Source organism: Schistocerca cancellata, chromosome 9, assembly GCF_023864275.1.
Source record: "Schistocerca cancellata isolate TAMUIC-IGC-003103 chromosome 9, iqSchCanc2.1, whole genome shotgun sequence".
Classification (NCBI taxonomy): Eukaryota; Metazoa; Arthropoda; class Insecta; order Orthoptera; family Acrididae; genus Schistocerca; species Schistocerca cancellata.
Genome location: NC_064634.1, coordinates 207,689,046 through 207,708,562, shown reverse-complemented (window position 1 = coordinate 207,708,562; position 19,517 = coordinate 207,689,046). Strand labels below are relative to the sequence as shown.

The 19,517-nt window shown below is 41.6% G+C and overlaps 1 protein-coding gene across 1 annotated transcript in view; it reads right to left on the bottom strand.

Annotated features, from left to right (window-relative positions):
* Positions 1-19,517, bottom strand: part of LOC126100616 (uncharacterized protein CG3556-like) — a 646,754-nt gene that overhangs the window by 29,587 nt on the left and 597,650 nt on the right. Inside the window, exon 8 of the mRNA XM_049911243.1 lies at positions 3,693-3,891. Coding sequence (XP_049767200.1) covers positions 3,693-3,891 — 199 coding nt within the window. The remainder of the gene's footprint in view (positions 1-3,692; positions 3,892-19,517) is intronic.

The window sequence follows — 19,517 nt, the reverse complement described above, 5'->3', positions numbered from 1 at the left end:
AAACAACCGGTTTACGGTTATTATTAGTTTTTACCACGCTAGTTTAACCTGTCTGTTGAAGCTACTCAGAGTAACTGGTTTCTCAAATATTCTATTTTCGGTTTTTTGTTGCTATATATGTAATACATATAGATATAGAAAAAAGATTTAAAAAATTTGACTCACAGAGGTTCAAAATTCATACAATCAAAATATTAAATAACACAGGCAATGAAAGAAAACTTATTCCTTGCACCGTTCGCTACTTTTCTCGAAAACTGGTACGTGGTTAAATAGTACAAAAATCACCAGTATTCTTCTGTTGATTCTAATTCTTTGAAACCCTGTTAAATAAACTATTACTATTTGGGCACTACGAGTAGCCACTACCAAAGAGTGAAAACTGAGGCTGAAGAACTCTACTTTTCATGTTAATTTGTCCGTTTTCAAGGGCCAAAAGCAGGTAATGGCATATTATGTAGACACATACAACAGATCACCTAATTTCTTTTTTTACTGCATACAATGAATGAATGGTAGAGGAAGACCAAGAGATGAATACACTAAGCAAATTCAGAGGGATTTAGGTTGCAGTAGGTACTGGGAGATGAAGAAGCTTGCACAGGATAGAGTAGCGTGCAGAGCTGCATCAAATCAGTCTGAGGACTGAAGACCACGACAACAACAACATGAATGAATTAGTGTGAAGTTTTTGATTTGTTACTGTAACTATAATTTCTTTCCTCTTTTATTATTTCATAGAAATGGCAGACAAATCTTCAATCTCTAAAAGCAAATGAATCATCGCACTCCATCGCTGTGTCACTTCGAAAAAATATTTAAATGTATATTTAGAAAACCGTATAGACAAGTGGGAGCCAAGTCTTGGACACACGCCAGGCATTGCAAAGCTACTTCACACGACGACAGGGACGTTACTGTCCCAGAAATGCTGTGCCGGTTCTTATGCCATGTGTCTGTTGCTCGTTTCTATAGGCATTGTTGTTAAAATAGCACTGATCGCTTTTCCCATTTCCTATAATAACGCAATATTTCCAAAACAACGCAAATTTTACGAATAAAAATTACTTCTTTTTTAAGAAAGGTTTATTAAAAAAAAAAGAATAATTTTAGCACTGTGAATATAACTGTCCGCCCCCGGAAGCTAAATTGTCAGCGCCACCGAATGTCAATCCTAAGGGCCCGGGTTCGATTCCCGGCTGGGTCGGAGATTTTCCCTGGTCAGAGGCTGGGTGTTGTGTTGTCATAATCATCATCATTTCATCCTCATCGACACGCAAGTTTCCAAAGTGGCGTCAAAACGAAAGACTTGCATCCGGCGGACGGTCTATCCGATGGGAGGCCCTAGTCACACGACATTTATTTAATATGGCTAATTGATAATTTTGGTATATCCATAATTGAAACGGACGACTTGGGACGTCAACTAGTATAATATACGTTAAAAAACGATGAGATTCCTCCAGCTGTCTTAAGGTGCTGGTTTTATTGGCAACTAGTTTCGATGTTATTACATCATCATCTTCAGGCTCATACTTGTTGACAGCAACCGTATGTGTCTAACACTAGTAGTCAGTGGTGAGATAGGCGTGATCCATGCGGAAGGCAGGTAGTAACAGTTACTACCTGCCTTCCGCATGAAACACGCCTATCTCACCACTGACTACTAGTGTTATACACATATGGTTGCTTCAAATGGTTCTGAGCACTATGGGAATTAACTTCTGAGGTCATCAGTCCCCTAGAACATAAAACTACTTAAACCTAACTAAGCTAAGGTGATCACACACATCCATGCCCGAGGCAGGATTCGAACCTGCGACCGTAGCGGTCGCGCGGTTGCAGACTGTAGCGCCTAGAACCACTCGCCAATCCGGACGACATACACATATGGTTGCTGTCAACAAGTATGGGCCAGAAGATGATGATGTAACAACATCGAAACTAGTTGCGAATAAAACCAACACCTTAATACGGCTGGAGGAATTTCATCATTTTTAACATAATTGATAGTTTCGTTTTTTTACTTCGTTATTGTAAAAAAATAAAATGAAAATATCTGTTATAACCGAGACCGTACAAATACTGAAAAATACTAGATTTTTAGAACTAAAATTCCGGTATTGGATTTAAACGGTCGGTTTTTTCTACCCCAAGCGAACAGCAAGTTGGAACTTGTAAATTTTTAGACAACATAGTTGCGTGGAGATAGCAGCGATTGGTTTACTTATAATCAATCAATCAAAATGACAGTCACAATCCCGTTATTTATTTTGTTGCCAACCGGTTTCAACCCGGATGGGATCATCTTCAGGGCAATTTACACCATTTGGTCGTTCGCTGGAGTTGTCACCCTGCCTGAGGTATGACTTTTGAGGTTATTTTATTGAGGTTCTAATAATTGTACCATAACGGCCTGTAACGGCCTTGCCTAAAATCGAAGTATTTATTTTCACACCTTATACCATTTGGCATAAATACATATTCTCTATAAGCGTCCGTAAATTGACATACTAATTGCTCCAAATTAGACTTATAATACCACTATTCTTCCAACACTAAAACAGCTGCAGAATAATTAATCTTGTTGCCATAAAAGGTAATAGCAAGTTCATCAATCCTCTGTTGACTATTAGGAACAAGGAAGGCGAGGCGTAGGTCGTCCGGATAATTACGAATATGGTCCCAGTTGGCATAAAAAAATCCAACGCAGACATTAGCTGTAAACAAATACTTTTATTCAGAACGTTACATTACCTTTCCTCTTACAGAATGTCGTATACACTCTATTTCTTACAATAAATGTGACATATTTAACTTCACTCTGAACATTATCATTCTTTTCGGGTTCATCACCGGCAGTCTCTAGGGAAATATAAAAGGGATTTGTCCCTTGAAACAACCTATTTTTAACTTTACACTCCTTTTCAAGATCAGTCCAAGATTTAACTTTGGTTACATCTGCACTTTGTTCTGGCTGAGAATACGTTACAAACTTAAACCTATTCCTTCTAGTATATTTACGCCAAGGTACACCAGATATCTTCTGCGGGTTCAAATGAAAAGCTCCCATGTTATTGCTACATGCCATACGTACTTTCTCCAATGCATCCTGGTCTTCAAAAATCTTCTTGTTAGCTTCATCATCAAGAGTTAGCCTTTCAATCCTAACATTAACCCTATAGACATATGTTACAATTTTATTAATAATTACAGAGCCATATTTGTTACCAAAAAATTTAAATTCATAGGTAATAACGTAATGCTGCAATGTTCCAAAATTTTTGGCTTTCTCATCACGCTTCTCAATAGCGGCCATCTTACCATACTCAAAGCGTGCACTGTCTGTTTGAGTGCACGGGCAGGGTGACGACTCAAGCGAGCGACCAAATGATGTAAGTTGCCCTGAAGATGACCCCATCGCGGGTTGAGACCGGTTGGCGACAAAATAAATAACGCGATTTGTGACTGTCACTTTGATTGATTGGAACTTGTGTCGTGTGAACATACCACCTTTGCAGGGATTTATTGCGTGACAGACATTTGCGCAGAAAAATGCGCAGACAGATCGGTGCGCGTCGGCAGGCCTTTACGGGAGTGAATGTACGTGCAGTGGTGTCTTGCCGTGTAGCAGGTGCGAAGCGGCGGGGTGTGGTTGCGGAGTGTGCCGCCTGCGGTGTCGGTGCTTTTACCTGGCGGCAGGCGGTGCGGCGCGCAGCCCACGTCGCGCAGCGAGGCCAGTCCCCGGGGGCTGAGGGCGAGCAGCGCGTCCGCCGTGGAGGCGACGCTGCCGCCGAACGAGCCGTCGGCCGCCTGCTCGGCCACCAGCGCCGCCACCGCGCTCGTTCGGTTCCACGAGGCGCCCGCCTCCGCGTCCGCCGCGTCCAGCGCCTGTGTGCACGTGTAAATGCCGATGGAAACCACCGCAACCGCTTTCGTTTTAAGTAAACATACTCAAGGTGACCTGCAGTTCAACAAGACAAAGCCCTACAACTGGGTTGCCCAAACTTTTAGCTTACCTGGGCCTACAGTTGTAAAACTACCGTAGGCTACCGTAGACTATCATAAGTGAGGGCAGACTACGGTAGTTTACTAGTACACCACTGGCCATTAAAATTGCTACACCACGAAGATGACGTGCTACAGACGCGAAATTTAACCGACAGGAAGAAGGTGCTGTGATATGCAAATGATTAGCTTTTAAGAGCATTCACACTAGGTTGGCGCCGGTGGCGACACCTACAACGTGCTGACATGAGGAAAGTTTCCAACCGATTTCTCGTACAGAAACAGCAGTTGACCGGCGTTGCCTCGTGAAACGTTGTTGTGATGCCTCGTGCAAGAAATGCGTACCATCACGTTTCCGACTTTGATAAAGGTCGGATTGTAGCCTATCGCGATTGCGGTTTATCGTATCGCGACATTGCTGCTCGCGTTGGTCGAGATCCAATGACTGTTGGCAGAATATCGAATCTGCGGTTTCAGGAGGGTAATACGGAACGCCGTGCTGGATCCCAACGGCCTCGTATCACTAGCAGTCGAGATGACAAGCATCTTATCCGCATGGCTGTAACGCATCGTGCAGCCACGTCTCGATCCCTGAGTCAACATATGGCGACGTTTGCAAGACAACAACCATCTGCACGAAAAGTTCGACGACGTTTGCTGCAGCATGGACTATCAGCTCGGAGACCATGGCTGCGGTTACCCTTGACGCTGCATCACAGACAGGAGCGCCTGCGATGGTGTACTCAACGACGAACCTGGGTACACGAATGGCAAAACGTCATTTTTTCGGATGAATCCAGGTTCAGTTTACAGCATCATGGTGGTCGAATCCTTGTTTGGCGACATCGCGGTGAACGCACATTGGAAGCGTGTATTCGTCATCGCCATACTGGCGTAACGCCCGGCGTGATGGTATGCGGTGCCATTGGTTACGCGTCTCGGTCACCTCTTGTTCGCATTGACGGCACTTTGAACAGTGGACGTTAGATTTCAGATGTGTTACGACCCGTGGTTGTACCCTTCATTCTATCCCAGCGAAACCCTACACTTCAGCAGGATAATGCACGACCGCATGTTGCAGGTCCTGTACGGGCCTTTCTAGATACAGAAAATGTTCGACTGCTGCCCTGGCCAGCACATTCTCCAGATCTTTCACCAAATGAAAACGTCTGGTCAATGGTGACCGAGCAACTGGTTTGTCACCATACGCCAGTCACTACTCTTGATGAACTGTGCTATCGTGTTGAAGCTGCATGGGCAGCTGTACCTGTACACGTCGTCCAAGCTTTTTTTGACTTAATGCCCAGGCGTATCAAGACCGTTACTACGGCCAGAGGTCGTTGTTCTGGGTACTGATTTCTCAGGATCTATGCACCCAAATTGCGTGAAAATGTAATTACACGTCAGTTCTACTATAATATATTTCTCCAATGAATACCCGTTTATCATCTGCATTTCTTCTTGGTGTAGCAATTTCAATGGCCAGTAGTGTAGTTTTGGTCAGTTAAGTGGTACCCGTATTACCTGTACGTTACATGTGTTGAATACCTATCGGGCGTTACCTCATAACGATCGCTTTCTTTACATATGCGATCAGTGTCTTATTACTCTGAAGAGTCAAAGATACTGCTACACCGGCCTAAAATCGCGTAGGGCCCTTGCGAGTACGCTGAAGTGCCGCAACACGATGTGGCATGGACTCGACTAATGACTGAAGTAGTGCTGGACGGAATCGACACCATGAATCCTGCAGGGCTGTTCATAAACCCGTTAGAGTACGAGGGGGTGGAGATCTCTTCTGAACAGCATGTTGCAAGGCATCCCAGATATGTAAGTCCGCAGGCTTTCCTGGCCGTTGTCACTAAAGTTAAAATCTTCTATCGACAGGGATTTTAGGCGGAATATTAATCAGGCTAATAAGAATGACGAGGAACCGCCTTCTCACTCCTACATCTATCTACATCTACATCCATACTCCGCAAGACACCTGACGGTGTGTGGCGGTGGGTACCTTGAGTACCTCTATCGGTTCTCCCTTATATTCCAGTCTCGTGTTGTTCGTGGAAAGAATGATTGTCGGTATGCCTCTGTGTGGGCTCTAATCTCTCTGATTTTATCCTCATGGCCTCTTGGGGAGATATACGTAGGAGGGAGCAATATAGTGCTGCTGGACTCCTCGGTGAAGGTATGTTCTAGAAACTTCACCAAAAGCCCGTCTCTCTTGCAGACTCTTCCACTGGAGTTAATCATCCCTGTAACGCTTTTGCGATTACTAAATGACCCTGTAACGAACCGCGCTGCTCTCCGTTGGATCTTCTCTATCTCTTCTATCTACCGTATCCCACACCGGTGAGCAGTATGCAAGCAGTGGGCGAACAATTATACTGTAACCTACTTCCTTTGTTTTCGGATTGCATTTCCTTAGGATTCTTCCAATGAATCTCAGTCTGGCATCTGCTTTACCGACGATCAATTTTATATGATCATTCCATTTTAAATCACTCCTAATGCGTACTCCCAGATAATTTATGAAATTAACTGCTTTCAGTTGCTGACCTGTCATATTGTAGCTAAATGATAAGCGATCTTTCTTTCTATGTATTCGCAGCACATTACACTTGTCTACATTGAGATTCAATTGCCATTCCCTGCACCATGCGTCAATTCGTTGCAGATCCTCCTGCATTTCTGTACAATTTTCCATTGTTACAACCTCTCGATGTACCACAGCATCACCCGCAAAAAGCCTCAGTAAATTTCCTATGTCATCCACAAGGTCATTTATGTATATTGTGAATAGCAACGGCCTTACGACACTCCCTGCGGCACACCTGAAATCACTCTTACTTCGGAAAACTCCTCTCCATTGAGAATGACATGCTTCGTTCTGTTACCTAGGAACTCTTCAATCCAATCACACAATTGGTCTGATAGTCCATATGCTCTTACTTTGTTCGTAAACGACTGTGGGGAACTGTATCAAACGCCTTGCCGAAGTCAAGAAACACGGCATCCACCTGGGAACCCGTGTCAGGGTGATGTTGGGCCAATCAGACTGGCAGACTGTGTTCGAACTGATGTTCGTTAATGTTGACACAATTATAGTCTTGAACGATTTCAAGGGAAATATAAGAGAGGCACATGACAATGTGCGCCATGTTAAATGTATGCGATTTAGTTTGTCGGGCATAGTGTCCCCTGCGCTCAATCATCACCTCTGACGTGCTTCAAGTGTAAAACGTATAGCCATTACGCCACGGAGCGTGATGAGTGCGAATGGTTGGCACTTACGCGAAAAAATTAAATAGTAACAACAAATGTTATAGTGCTAAGGCTAAGTGCTGTATGTCCGTACTCTTGTGTTTTGTCCTGCCGTGTAGATACGGGCTTTACAATGAATTAATCAAAGGTGCAGGTGGTTAACGCTCAGAAAGTAATTCAGTCTTTACTGTGTCAAGACTTCTGGTTTTAGGATAGGTAAAAGTGCCAGAAAGTCAGTTCTGACGTTGTGCTTAATGACGGAAGTAGGACTGAAGAAAAATCACGACATGTTCACAGCATTTGTCGACCTGGAAAAAGCGTTCGACAATATAAAATGGTGCAAGCTGTGCTAAATTCTGAGTAAAATAGCCAATGATGTACGTAAGAGACAAGAGGGGACAATAAGACTGTAATACATAAAACTAAGTGCTCGGTTTAAAAACGTGGAAGATGAATGCAGTTTATGAATTGAGAATAGACCGCAAGAATATAAAAGTAATGAGAAATATCAGAAATTGGAGTAGCGGGAAACTTTTCAAAATTGGTTGTCACAAGGAATTCTCCTACCCTGGAAACAAAATAACCCATGAGGATGAAGAAAGCAGACTAGCATAGGTGAAGGGGACATTCTTGCCAAAGCGAAATCTAATGGGGTCAATCATAGGCCACAACTTGAGGAAGAAATTGCTGAGAATGTACGTTTGGAGTGAATTATGGAATGTGGGATTACCGGAACAGACGACTGCATAGGCGGTTGGATGCTAGGTAGTACAGATCCTCGTCAAGTTTATCGGTACCCATCTTAGAAGCTAGTACCACTCGCGTGAGCGTGGAGGTCAGGGAATTGGTATAGCTCTGCGTATCCACTGAACGGGTTAATAAGAACATGGTCATTCGTGTTCTGTAGTATTCTGGGACTGTATGATGTAACCTACGATGTTGCGGACGTATTTCACGACCAAAAACTTCAGCATGTCCGTGTCATACCAACATATTTTATGGAAAACAGAAATTGTGCTGAGGTACCTGATATCATAACACTAACTGCAGCAAAGCAAGCGCTTGCCGTTTTCGTTATAATATGTTCAGGAGAAACAAAACTGGCGTTCTACGGATCGGAGCGTGGAATGTCAGATTCATTAATTGGGCAAGTAGGCTAGAAAAGGAAATGGATAGGTTAAAGTTAGATATAGTGGGAATTAGTGAAGCTCGGTGGCAGGAGGAACAGCTCTTCTGGTTAGGTGAATGCAGGGTTATAAATACAAAATCAAATAGGGATAATGCAAAAGTAGGTTTAATAATGAATAAAAAGTTAGAAACGCGGATAAGCTACCACGAACAGCATAGTGAACAAATTTTTGTAGCCAAGATAGTCACGAAGCCCACCCCTTCTACAGAAGTACAAGTTTATATGCCGACTAGCTCTTAAGATGTTGAAGAGGTCGAAGAAATGTATGATGAGCTAAACTAAATTATTCAGATAGATAAGGGAGACGAAAATTTAATAGCCATGGGGGACTACAATTCGGTAGTAGGAAAAGGAAGAGAAGAAAAAGTAGTAGGAGAATGTGGACTGGGGTTACGGAATGAAAGAGGAAGCCGCCTGGTAGAATTCTGCACAGAACATAACTTAATCATAGCTAACATTTTGTTCAAGAATCGTGAAAGAAGGTTGTATACGTGGAAGAGACCTGGAGTCACCGGAAGGTTTCAGATGGATTGGATGGATTGTATAGTGCTATGACGGAGTATTAGGAACCAGATTTTAAATTGTGAAACTTTTCCAGGGGTAGATTTGCGCTCTGATCACAATTTACTGGTTATGAACTGTACATTAAAACTGAAGAAACTGCAAGAAAGTAGGAATTTAAGGAGATGGGACCTGGATAAGCTGAAAGAACCAGAGATAGTAGAAAGCTTCAGAGGGAGCTTTAGAGAACGATTGACAAGAACAGGTGAAGAAATACAGTAGAATAAGAATGGGTAGCGTTGAGAGATGAAATAGTGAAGGCAGAAGAGGATCAAGTAGGTAATAAGACGAGGGGTACTAGAAATCCTTGGGTAACACGAGAGATACTGAATTTAACTGACGAAAGGAGTAAATATAAAAATGCAGTAAATGAAGCAGGCGAAAAGAAATAGAAACGTCTCAAAAACGAGATCGACAGAGAGTGCAAAATGGCTAAGAAGGAATGGCTAGAGGACAAAAGTAAGAAGTAGAAGCATATATCACTAGGGTAAGATTGTTGCCACCTACAGGAAAATTAAAGAGGCTTTTGCAGAAATGAATATCAAGAGCTCGGTTAGGTTAGATTAGATTAGGTTAGGTTAGGTTAGGTCATCCTAAGCAAAGGAGGGAAAGTAGACAGGTGGAAAGAGTACATAGAAAGTCTATACAAGGACGATTTTCTTGAAGACAATATTATGGAAATGAAAAAAGACATAGATGAAGATGAGAAGGGAGATATGTTACTGCTTGAAGAATACGACAGAGCACTGAAAGACCTAAGTCGAAACAACGGGCCCGGAGTAGACAAAATCCCGTTACAACTACCGATAGCCTTGGGAGAGCCAGCCATGACAAAACTCTTCCATCTGCTGAACAAGATGTGTGAGACAGGTGACACAGCCTCAGACTTCAAGAAGAATGTAATAATTGCAATTCCAAAGAAGGCAGGTGCTGACAGGTGTTAAAATTACCAAACTATCAGTTTAATAGGTCACAGTTGCAAAATACTAACACGAATTCTTTACGGACGAATGGAAAAAACTGGTAGAAGCCAACTTCGTGGAAGATCAGTTTGGATTCTATAGAAATGTAGGAGCACGCGAGGCAATAGTTAGAAAAAGGTTAAGGAAAGGCAAACCTAGGTTTTTAGCACTTGCAAACTTAGAGTAAACTTTTAACCATGTTGACTGGAATGCTCTTTTTCAAATTCTGAAGGTGGCAGGGATAAAGTACATTGAGCTAAAGGCTATTTACAGTTTGTACAGAAACCAGATGACAGTCATAAGAGTCGAGGGGCATGAAAGTGAAGCAGTGGTTGAGAAGGAAGTGAAACAGGGATCTAACCTATCCCCGATGTTATTAAATCTGTATTTTGAGCAAGCAGTAAAGGAAACAGAAGAAAAATTTCGAGCATGAAGTAAAATCAGAGAGAAGAAATGAAAACCTTAAGGTTTGCCGATGACATTGTAATTCTGTCAGAGACAACAAAGGATATCAATTGAAGACATATCGGAAGATAGAAATAGCAGAAACCGGTAATAGTGAAGTGTTAAAGTTTGTGTGATCAGAACGGACCTGTGAAATAAAGTGACAGCAAAGGATTTTGACGAACAGTTGAACGGAATGGACATTGTAGTGACAGGGGGATACAGACGAATATCAACAGAACCTAATGAGGATAATGGAATGTAGTCGAATTAAATCAGGTGATGCTGAGGGAATTAGATTAGGAAATGAGAAACTTAAAGTAGTAGATGAGTTTTGGTATTTGGGCAGCAAAATAACTAGTAGTAGAGAGGATATAAAATGTAGACTGACAATGGCAAGGAAAGCGTTTCTGGAGAAGAGAAATCTATTAACATAGTACAGATTTAAATATCAGAGTGTCCTTTCTGAAAGTATTTCTATATAGTATAGCCATGTATGGAAGTGAAACATGGATGATAAAAAGCCTAGATAAGAAGAGAATTGAAGCATTTGAAATGTGGTGCTACAGAAGAATGCTGAAGATTAGATGGGTACATCACGTAACTAATGAGGGGGTACTGAAAAGAATTGGGGTAAAGAGGAATTTGTGGCACAACGACTAGAAGAAGGGGTCGATTGTAGGACACGTTCTGGGGCACCAAGGGATCACCAATTTAGCACTGGAGGGAAGTGTGGAGGTACAAAAAAAGAGGGAGGTCAAGAGGTGAATACACTAAGCAGATTCCAGTAGTTACTCAGAGATGAAGAGGCTTGCACAGGATAGAGTAGCATGGAGAGCTGCATCAAACCAGTCTTTGGATTGAAAATCACAACAACAACATGTTCAGGCAGATAATGGTCTGTTAAACCGAAATTATTCATAGTAACAATATATTATATTATAATTGATATAGCAGTCATCTATAATGGTTGGGATGTTTTTCAAATAATTGACGTCTATGCGCTGGAAACAAAATGTGTTGAGGAGAATAGGCATTCCCAGATTGTGAAATGTACTCAGTTATTTGCTGACTTCATTGTAAAATAGATTAACTGCATACTTGGAAGATAAATGGTCGATTCTAACACACTGGAATATCTTTATCTCAACCAAAATTTACGAACCAAGTGAGTCGCGCAGTGATAAGACACTAGGTCATATTTGAGAAAGCATTGGTTCGAACCCCCATTTTGAATTTTGTATTTAGGATATTTGTGATTTACCTAAATCGCTTACGGTAAACTAAATGCCGGGATGATGCTTCATAAAGGACACGGTCGATTTCATATACTAAATACATTGACACAAGTGGTGATCTGTGTATACTGTTCCAGTTCTAGGATTTATGTACAGTGAAAATCATTCTAGAATTTGTTGAAAGCCAGGATTAGACACTGTTCATCTGACTTAACGGTCGTGAAGTGGGACTATATTAGTGCTCCATCGCACTTTATATACCTCGACTTGCACAGGTCGTACTACGTGATTTTGATTAGAACACATATCAGAGTGACTTTGGTATTGTAGACGATGCTGGTTGTCGAACTATTTTAGTACAGAAAATCAGATACCGGTACAAAGTTACGTCTTAGTTAAAATTTAATTGCTTTAAGAATATTTATGAAATGAAATATTTTACAAAATACAAGTAATGTTTACAGTGCCTTTCCTATCTACATATTTTATGGCAAAAATGATTATTTTTTATTTTAAAATGTCACCCATAATGTTTTCTTCTAGCAGTTCCAATTCTGTCACTTTACGCCAAACGAACTCTAATCCTACCAGTGATATAGTTTAAAATTGCTGTGTTTCAAACTCTTTCGACTTGTAAACTACGACGTAGTTAGCGGTGTTTTTAGGCACAACGATTTCAGGTGGTAAACCACTTGGAGATACTCCATACATAAAAAGCGCAAAGGGGACAGATTACAATCACACAGTTCACAGATAATCTAACATTTCTCACCGGACGTAAAGAAGATAGTATGTCCTTAGGTTAGTTAGATTTAAGTAGTTCTACGTTCTAGGGGACGGATGACCTCAGATGTTAAGTCCCATAGTGCTCAGAGTCATTTGAACCATGGCTTAACAATAAACAAAGCCAAGACGAAGGTGATGAGGGGAAGTAGCAAGGAGAATAACTGGCTGAATGCAAAATTAAGAAGCTAGAATATGCAGGATAGGTGAATGCAGGAGCATATCATAAGGAGCTCTTTCGCAGTAAAAAGAGCTCTACTGCCACCAGATATCGACATGGAAGTGAAGAAGAACCTGCAGAACAGCACTGCATGGAAGAGGACCTGGAACAATGAAAATCCAGATGCTAGATGGGGTGCTATCGAAGAACGTTAAAAATTAAGTGGAAGGTATAATATGTTTCGTAGAAGCACTAAAAAAATGGGTTACGAAAGTCTAAGGAGCACCCTTAGCAGAAGAGTTGGCCAGTTAGTGAAACATCATCCACGGCATCCAGGGATCCTTAATTTGACGTAGGAAGGAAAAATAGAGAAGAAACGAAATGGTAAGGGCAGTATAAAATAGTCCAAATAGATTCTAAGAATCTTGGGTGCAGTGATTACATAGGGGTGACATGGTCAATATAAAGTTGGTAAAGATGGAGGACAGCATAAAACCGTCGAAATACTGAAAGATGAACATAAAAAACAAAGAAACGAATAAAAAAAGAAAAACATATAGGGTCAAAAAACATATCACATTTTAGGTTGGCAATATATGAGCCATGTTAGGCCTCATCGCGGTGTTGAATGGTTAATGTCAGTATGAGAATTCTTTTCGAGCTTTCAAGTGGGTATAGTAGTTGATGCAGCACAGATTTTCGGCAGTGAGACATGCTGATATCTTCAAGTAACGACTGATTGTTGTTATCTAAGTTACTATCGAGAGGTCGGGCTGGTAGCGAATAAAATCACTCTTCAACGAAACGATTGTATTTCCAAACTGTTAGTTTATAATATAGATGAATAAGTTCTTATTTTAAAAGGTATACATTACTGAAATATTATCCGATTAAAAAAATTAATTCAATTAAAATGTAATCAGAGATGTTGCTATGCTATAGTTATGACGCTGTTGATAAAAGGAAATGATAATTTTCAAGCAAGAGATGGAGTTATGTTCACGGCGATGGGACCTATAGAACTGTAGTGAGCAACCAGCAGTTACTGCTGTCGATGATGGAAGAGTGAAGGTATGGAACGGTTGGGTCAGGCGGAGCGTTTTTGTATAGGACTCGTACGAAGCGTGTATACCATGACGGATTTCATCGTTGGTTAGAGAACTGGGTTTCCATCTGAGCTCTTGATGTTCATACAAGTGGTTCTCTTATCTCTAAAGGTCTCTTTAATTTTCCTGTAGGCAGTATCTATCTTACCCCTATTGAGATAAGCCTCTACATCCTTCATTTGTCCTCTAGCCATCCCTGCTTAGCCATTTTGCACTTCCTGTCTATCTCATTTTTGAGACGTTTGTATTCCTTTTTTGCCTGCTTCATTTACTGCATTTTTATATTTTCTCCTTTCATCAATTAAATTTAATATTTCTTCTGTTACCCAAGGATTTCTACTAGCCCTCGTCTTTTTACCTACTTGATCCTCTGCTGCCTTCACTACTTCATCCCTAAAAGCTACCCATTCTTCTTCTACTGTATTTCTTTCCCCCATTCCTGTCAATTGTTCCCTTATGCTTTCCCTGAAACTCTGTACAACCTCTGGTTCTTTCAGTTTATCCAGGTCCCATCTCCTTAAATTCTCACCTTTTTGCAGTTTCTTCAGTTTTAATCTACAGGTTATAACCAATAGATTGTGGTCAGAGTCCACATCTGGCCCTGGAAATGTCTTACAACTTAAAACCTGGTTCCTAAATTCTGTCTTACCATTATATAATCTATCTGATACCTTTTAGTATCTCCAGGGTTCTTCCATGTATATCACCACACATCAGCTACAGTAAAAAATCAAGTGAGGCAAGAGCAGCGCCAGGCACAAAAACTAGTGACAGGCAGTGTGTGGTTTTGAAGCTATCATCTTCATTCAGAAACAATTATATATCGTAGCACTAAAAAAAGACGATTATGCCCTGTCCTGATCAGAGATATGGAAGTAAAAGAAGAAAACCAGATTTTCGATTTATCTGACAGCTTCAAAGACATTTACATCAAAACATCCTTCACTCACGCTTTTTCCGTGTCAGTATTGGTACCCATGTCATATAATTATAGCATAATCTCAAGTAAAGTAACGTGACACATGATGTCATTTCGTAGAACATGACACGTACTATCACGTCACCCAGCATGGCACCTGTCATATCTTGCAATGTGACACAACGTGCTATTAAAGTTTAGGATGCATCCATCTCAATTCTGGGATACTTTCTATTATAGCTGCACTACCACTCTTGGATACTTCTCATTGTAGAAGCATCCCGCTCTCTAGAAGCACATAAATTTTTGTGTATTTGTTCTTATACCCCTTACCATACATGGAACAGGTCTAAAAGAGCTCACTGCGCTGGGGGAGTCCGGTTAATCGTGAAAAAGAGTGGATATGTCAAGATGGTTTGATTTAAAAGTCTTTGAAACTGTCAGGTAAGTCGAAGAGCTAGGTTCCTTGTTTCACATCACTAACTCTGCACAGGGCATAGTTGCCTTTTTTGTCCTACAATACGAGCATTTTTTTTTATTCTGCTTCCTAACTTTTACCCTATCATAATTTTGACATTAGACAGCTATAGGTTGGCAGCTGAGGTAGCTTTTTGTTGACTTAGGCGACGATTGATCCGGTATAGGTTAATTTATTGTCTTTCGAACCATGTTGCTTATATCGTGTCAACGGATAAAGCTTACACAAAACAAGAGCACGACCTTTAATTGCGAGTGCTGTCTACCTTCTCACAAAATTTGAAAGATTCGCACAAGTTTGGACACAGAAGCAGCGCGTGTAAAAGAGAGAGAGAGAGAGAGAGAGAGAGAGAGAGAGAGAGAGAGAGAGAGAGAGAGAGAGAGAGAGAAAAGAGCTCTCAAAAATGTTTTCTGCACATAAAATCCTAATGAAACTAGAATTTTGAAAGTGAGTTTTCAATCTTATCGTAAGAATACATTTTTTATTTATCTGACTCACTTTAAACCGTTTCCTGATGTTCAATTCACGTAAGATCAAATTTTACATGCTATATTCAAATCGACATTAAACGGATAAAGATTACTGGAAGAAAAATTCGATTTGACTATCCATTTATCTATCTTCGTGCAAAGTTTGAGCCGATTTGTACATATGTAAAGTACAGAAATGGCACACTTCAGAAAATTTCCAGAAATAATTGTGTTTTGGATGTAAAATCCACACGAAGCAAGATCTTATCAAACACTGAACATTTACCTCAGACCAAGGTCAGGTTGACTGAGGAACCAAATTTGAACCATAATTCTCGCTCCATTCTGGAGTTATTTGAGGATGACTGTTTTTGCACGTGAAATCCGAACGAGGGCGTCTGTTTTTACAATTAAAATCTGAGCGGTGGACATGAAAATGGTGTCATTAGGTGAGCATTAATTGCAGCCCAATTAAAATCTTTTGCAAAACCAATTAATCGATTCGTACAATCTGCCTGTGCACGAGTTTCTGTTCGTCGCTCAAACCTTGCTTAATATACTGTAACATAGCTACAGTAAGACATATGTTGAAATGGCTATACAAATAGTCGCTGATCCGGACTAAACCAGAAACCTTTATCTCATGTTTCTAGACAGGACAAACAGGCCGAAATTTCGACACCGGGTACACAGAGCACATTAAAACCTACACACACAGCAGACACACACCAACAGCAACAGCTACACACATAAATAACACAGGGCCTCTGTTTGAAAATGTAGAAAAAAATGTCAATGTACTCCACCGACTAAATAAAGGGCATAAAATAGATTTGTTAGAATAACTGGAGAGATATACACTTTGTAGAAAATATTAAGGACAAAATGCTGAACGAAAAACTTGAAAGTGAATCAGCGAATTTTTTTCAGATACTTCGGCAAGTAGTAAAACATAAAAATGTGCACCGTTGTAAAATAGATGTAAGTAAATTATAATCCATAACGTTAAGATAAATATCTTCTACGCAAAAGCATATCTGTGGAGAACATGTAACATTATCTGTGTCAGCTGCATCTAAAACATATTCGTAACTATCTCTTTATGAAAGTTACTCTCGATGTGTACTGTGCACTGAAAGTTTTGAGTGACGTTTAACATGTGTGAGACTCTGCAGAAATGGAGCAGAAGAAAACTAGTTCTTCCAGATTTCACCAATAACTACATACACTGAAGAGCCAAAGTAACTGGTACACCTGTCTAATATCGTTTAGGGCTCCCGCGAGGACGCAGAAGAGCTGCAATACGACGTCGCATGGACTCACCTAATGTCTGTAGTAGTGATGGAGTGAACTGACGCCATGAATTCTGCCGGGATGTCCATAAACCCGTAGGAGAACGAGGGGGTGCAGATCTCTTCTGAACAGCACGTTGCAAGCCATCCCAGACATGCTCAATAATGTTATCTGGGGAGTTTAGTGGGCAGCGGAAGTGTTTAAAATTAGAAGAGTGTTCCTGGAGCCACTCTGTAGCAATTATGGACGTGTGGGTTGTCGCGTTGTCCTGTTGGGATTGCTCAAGTCCGTCGGAATGCACAATGAGCATGAATGGATGCAGGTGATCAGACAGGATACTTACGTACGTGTCACCTACCAGAGTCGTATCTAGACGTGTCAGGATACCCGTATCACTCCAACTGCACACGCCCCACACCATTACAGAGCCTCCACCAGCTTGAACAGGCCCCCAATAACATGCAGGGTCCACGGTTTCATGAGGTTGTATACATAACCGTTCACGTCCGTCCGCTCGATACAATTTGAACCGAAACTCTTCCGACCAGGCAACATGTGCCCAGTTATCAACAGTCCAGACGAGGCGTAAATCCTTGTGTCGTGCAGTCATCAAGGGTACAAGAGTGGACCTTTGTCTCCGAAAGCCCATATCGATGATGTTTCCTTGAATGGTTCGTACGCTGACACTTGTTGATAGCCAGGCATTGAAATCTGCAGCAATTTGCGGAAGGATTACACTTCTATCACGCTGAACGGTTCTCCTCAGTCGTCGTTGGCCCTGTTCTTGCAGGATCTTTTTGCGGACGCAGCGATGTCGGAGATTTGATGTTTTACCGGATTCCTGATACTGACGGCACACTCGTGAAATGGTCGTAGGGAAAATCCCCACTTGCGGCTTCCTCGAAGATGCTGTGTAACATCGCTCGTGCGCCGACTATAACAACACGCTCATACTCAAATCAATGTTGATAACGTGCGATCGCAGCAACAGTAACCGATCTATCAACTGCGCCAGACACTTGTTGTCTTATATAGGCGTTGCCGACCGCTGCACCCTATTCTGCCTGTTTACATATCTCTGTATTTCAATACGCATGCCTATAGCAGTTTCTTTGGCGCTTCACTGTATAATAATCTACAACTAATTAAAACATTGTGCGTTTTTTGTATATTGCAGTAAAATCAACGAAACAATGCTGAATAATACACATTGAAAACAATGCATAAAAATGGCATAGTGCAAAGAGATATACCCTAAAAAATGATAATCATTTCCCGAAACTCGTAGCGTCAAATATGAGTAAAAGAAAATCGCTACTGGTAGCACAAGAGCTATTTGTAAAGAAATGCAGTGTTTTCAGCCGGCCGCTGTGACCGAGCGATTCTAGGCGCTTCAGTCTGGAACCGCGATGCTGCTACGATCGCAGGTTCGAATCCTGCCTCGGGCATGGATGTTTGTTATGTCCTTAGCTTAGTTAGGTTCAAATAGGGGACTGATGATGTTAAGTCCCATAGCGCTTAGAGCCATTTGAACCCAGTGTTTTCACAGTTGCTGGCGTTAAGAAAAAAATGAGCATTTATAATGGCCAAAATCAGAAATGTATCAACGATTGCATCAAGCTAAACATCCGATAAGGATGCAAATTATACTACTGGCCATTAAAATTGCTACACCAAAAAGAAATGCAGATGATAAAGGGGTATTCATTGGAAAAATATATTATATTAGAACTGACATGTGATTACATTTTCACGCAATTTAGGTGCATAGATCCTGATAAATAAATACCCAGATCAACCACCTCTGGCCGTAATAACGGCCTTGATACACCTGGGCATTGAGTCAAACAGAGCTTGGATGTCGTGTACAGGTACAGCTGCCCATGCAGCTTCAACACGATACCACAGTTCATCAAGAGTAGTGACTGGCGTATTGTGACAAGCCAGTTGCTCGGCCACCATTGACCAGACGTTTTCAATTGGTGAGAGATCTGGAGAATGTGCTGGCCAGGGCAGCAGTCGAACATTTTCTGTATCCAGAAAGGTCCGTACAGGACCTGCAACATGCGGTCGTGCATTATCCTGCTGAAATGTAGGGTTTCGCAGGGATCGAATGAAGGGTAGAAACACGGGTCGTAACACATTTGCTATGTAACGTCCACTGTTCAAAGTGCCGTCAATGCGAACAACAGGTGACCGAGACGTGTAACCAATGGCACCCCATACCATCAAGCCGGGTGATACGCCAGTATGTCGACGACGAATACGCGCTCCCAATGTGCGTTCACCGCGATGTCGCCAAACACGGATGCGACCATCATGATGCTGTAAACAGAACCTGGATTCATCCGAAAAAAGACATTTTGCCATTCGTGCACCCAGGTTCGTCGTTGAATACACCATCGCAGGCGCTCCTGTCTGTAGCGTCAAGGATAACCGCAGCCACAGTCTCGGAACTGATAGTCCATGCTGCTGCAAACGTCGTCGAACTGTTCGTGCAGTTGGATGTTGTGTTGCAAACGTCCCTACCTGTTGACTCAGGTATCGAGACGTGGCTGCACGATCCGTTACAGCCATATGGATAAGATGATGACATCGACTGCTAGTGATACGAGGCCGCTGGGATCCAGCACGGCGTTCCGTAT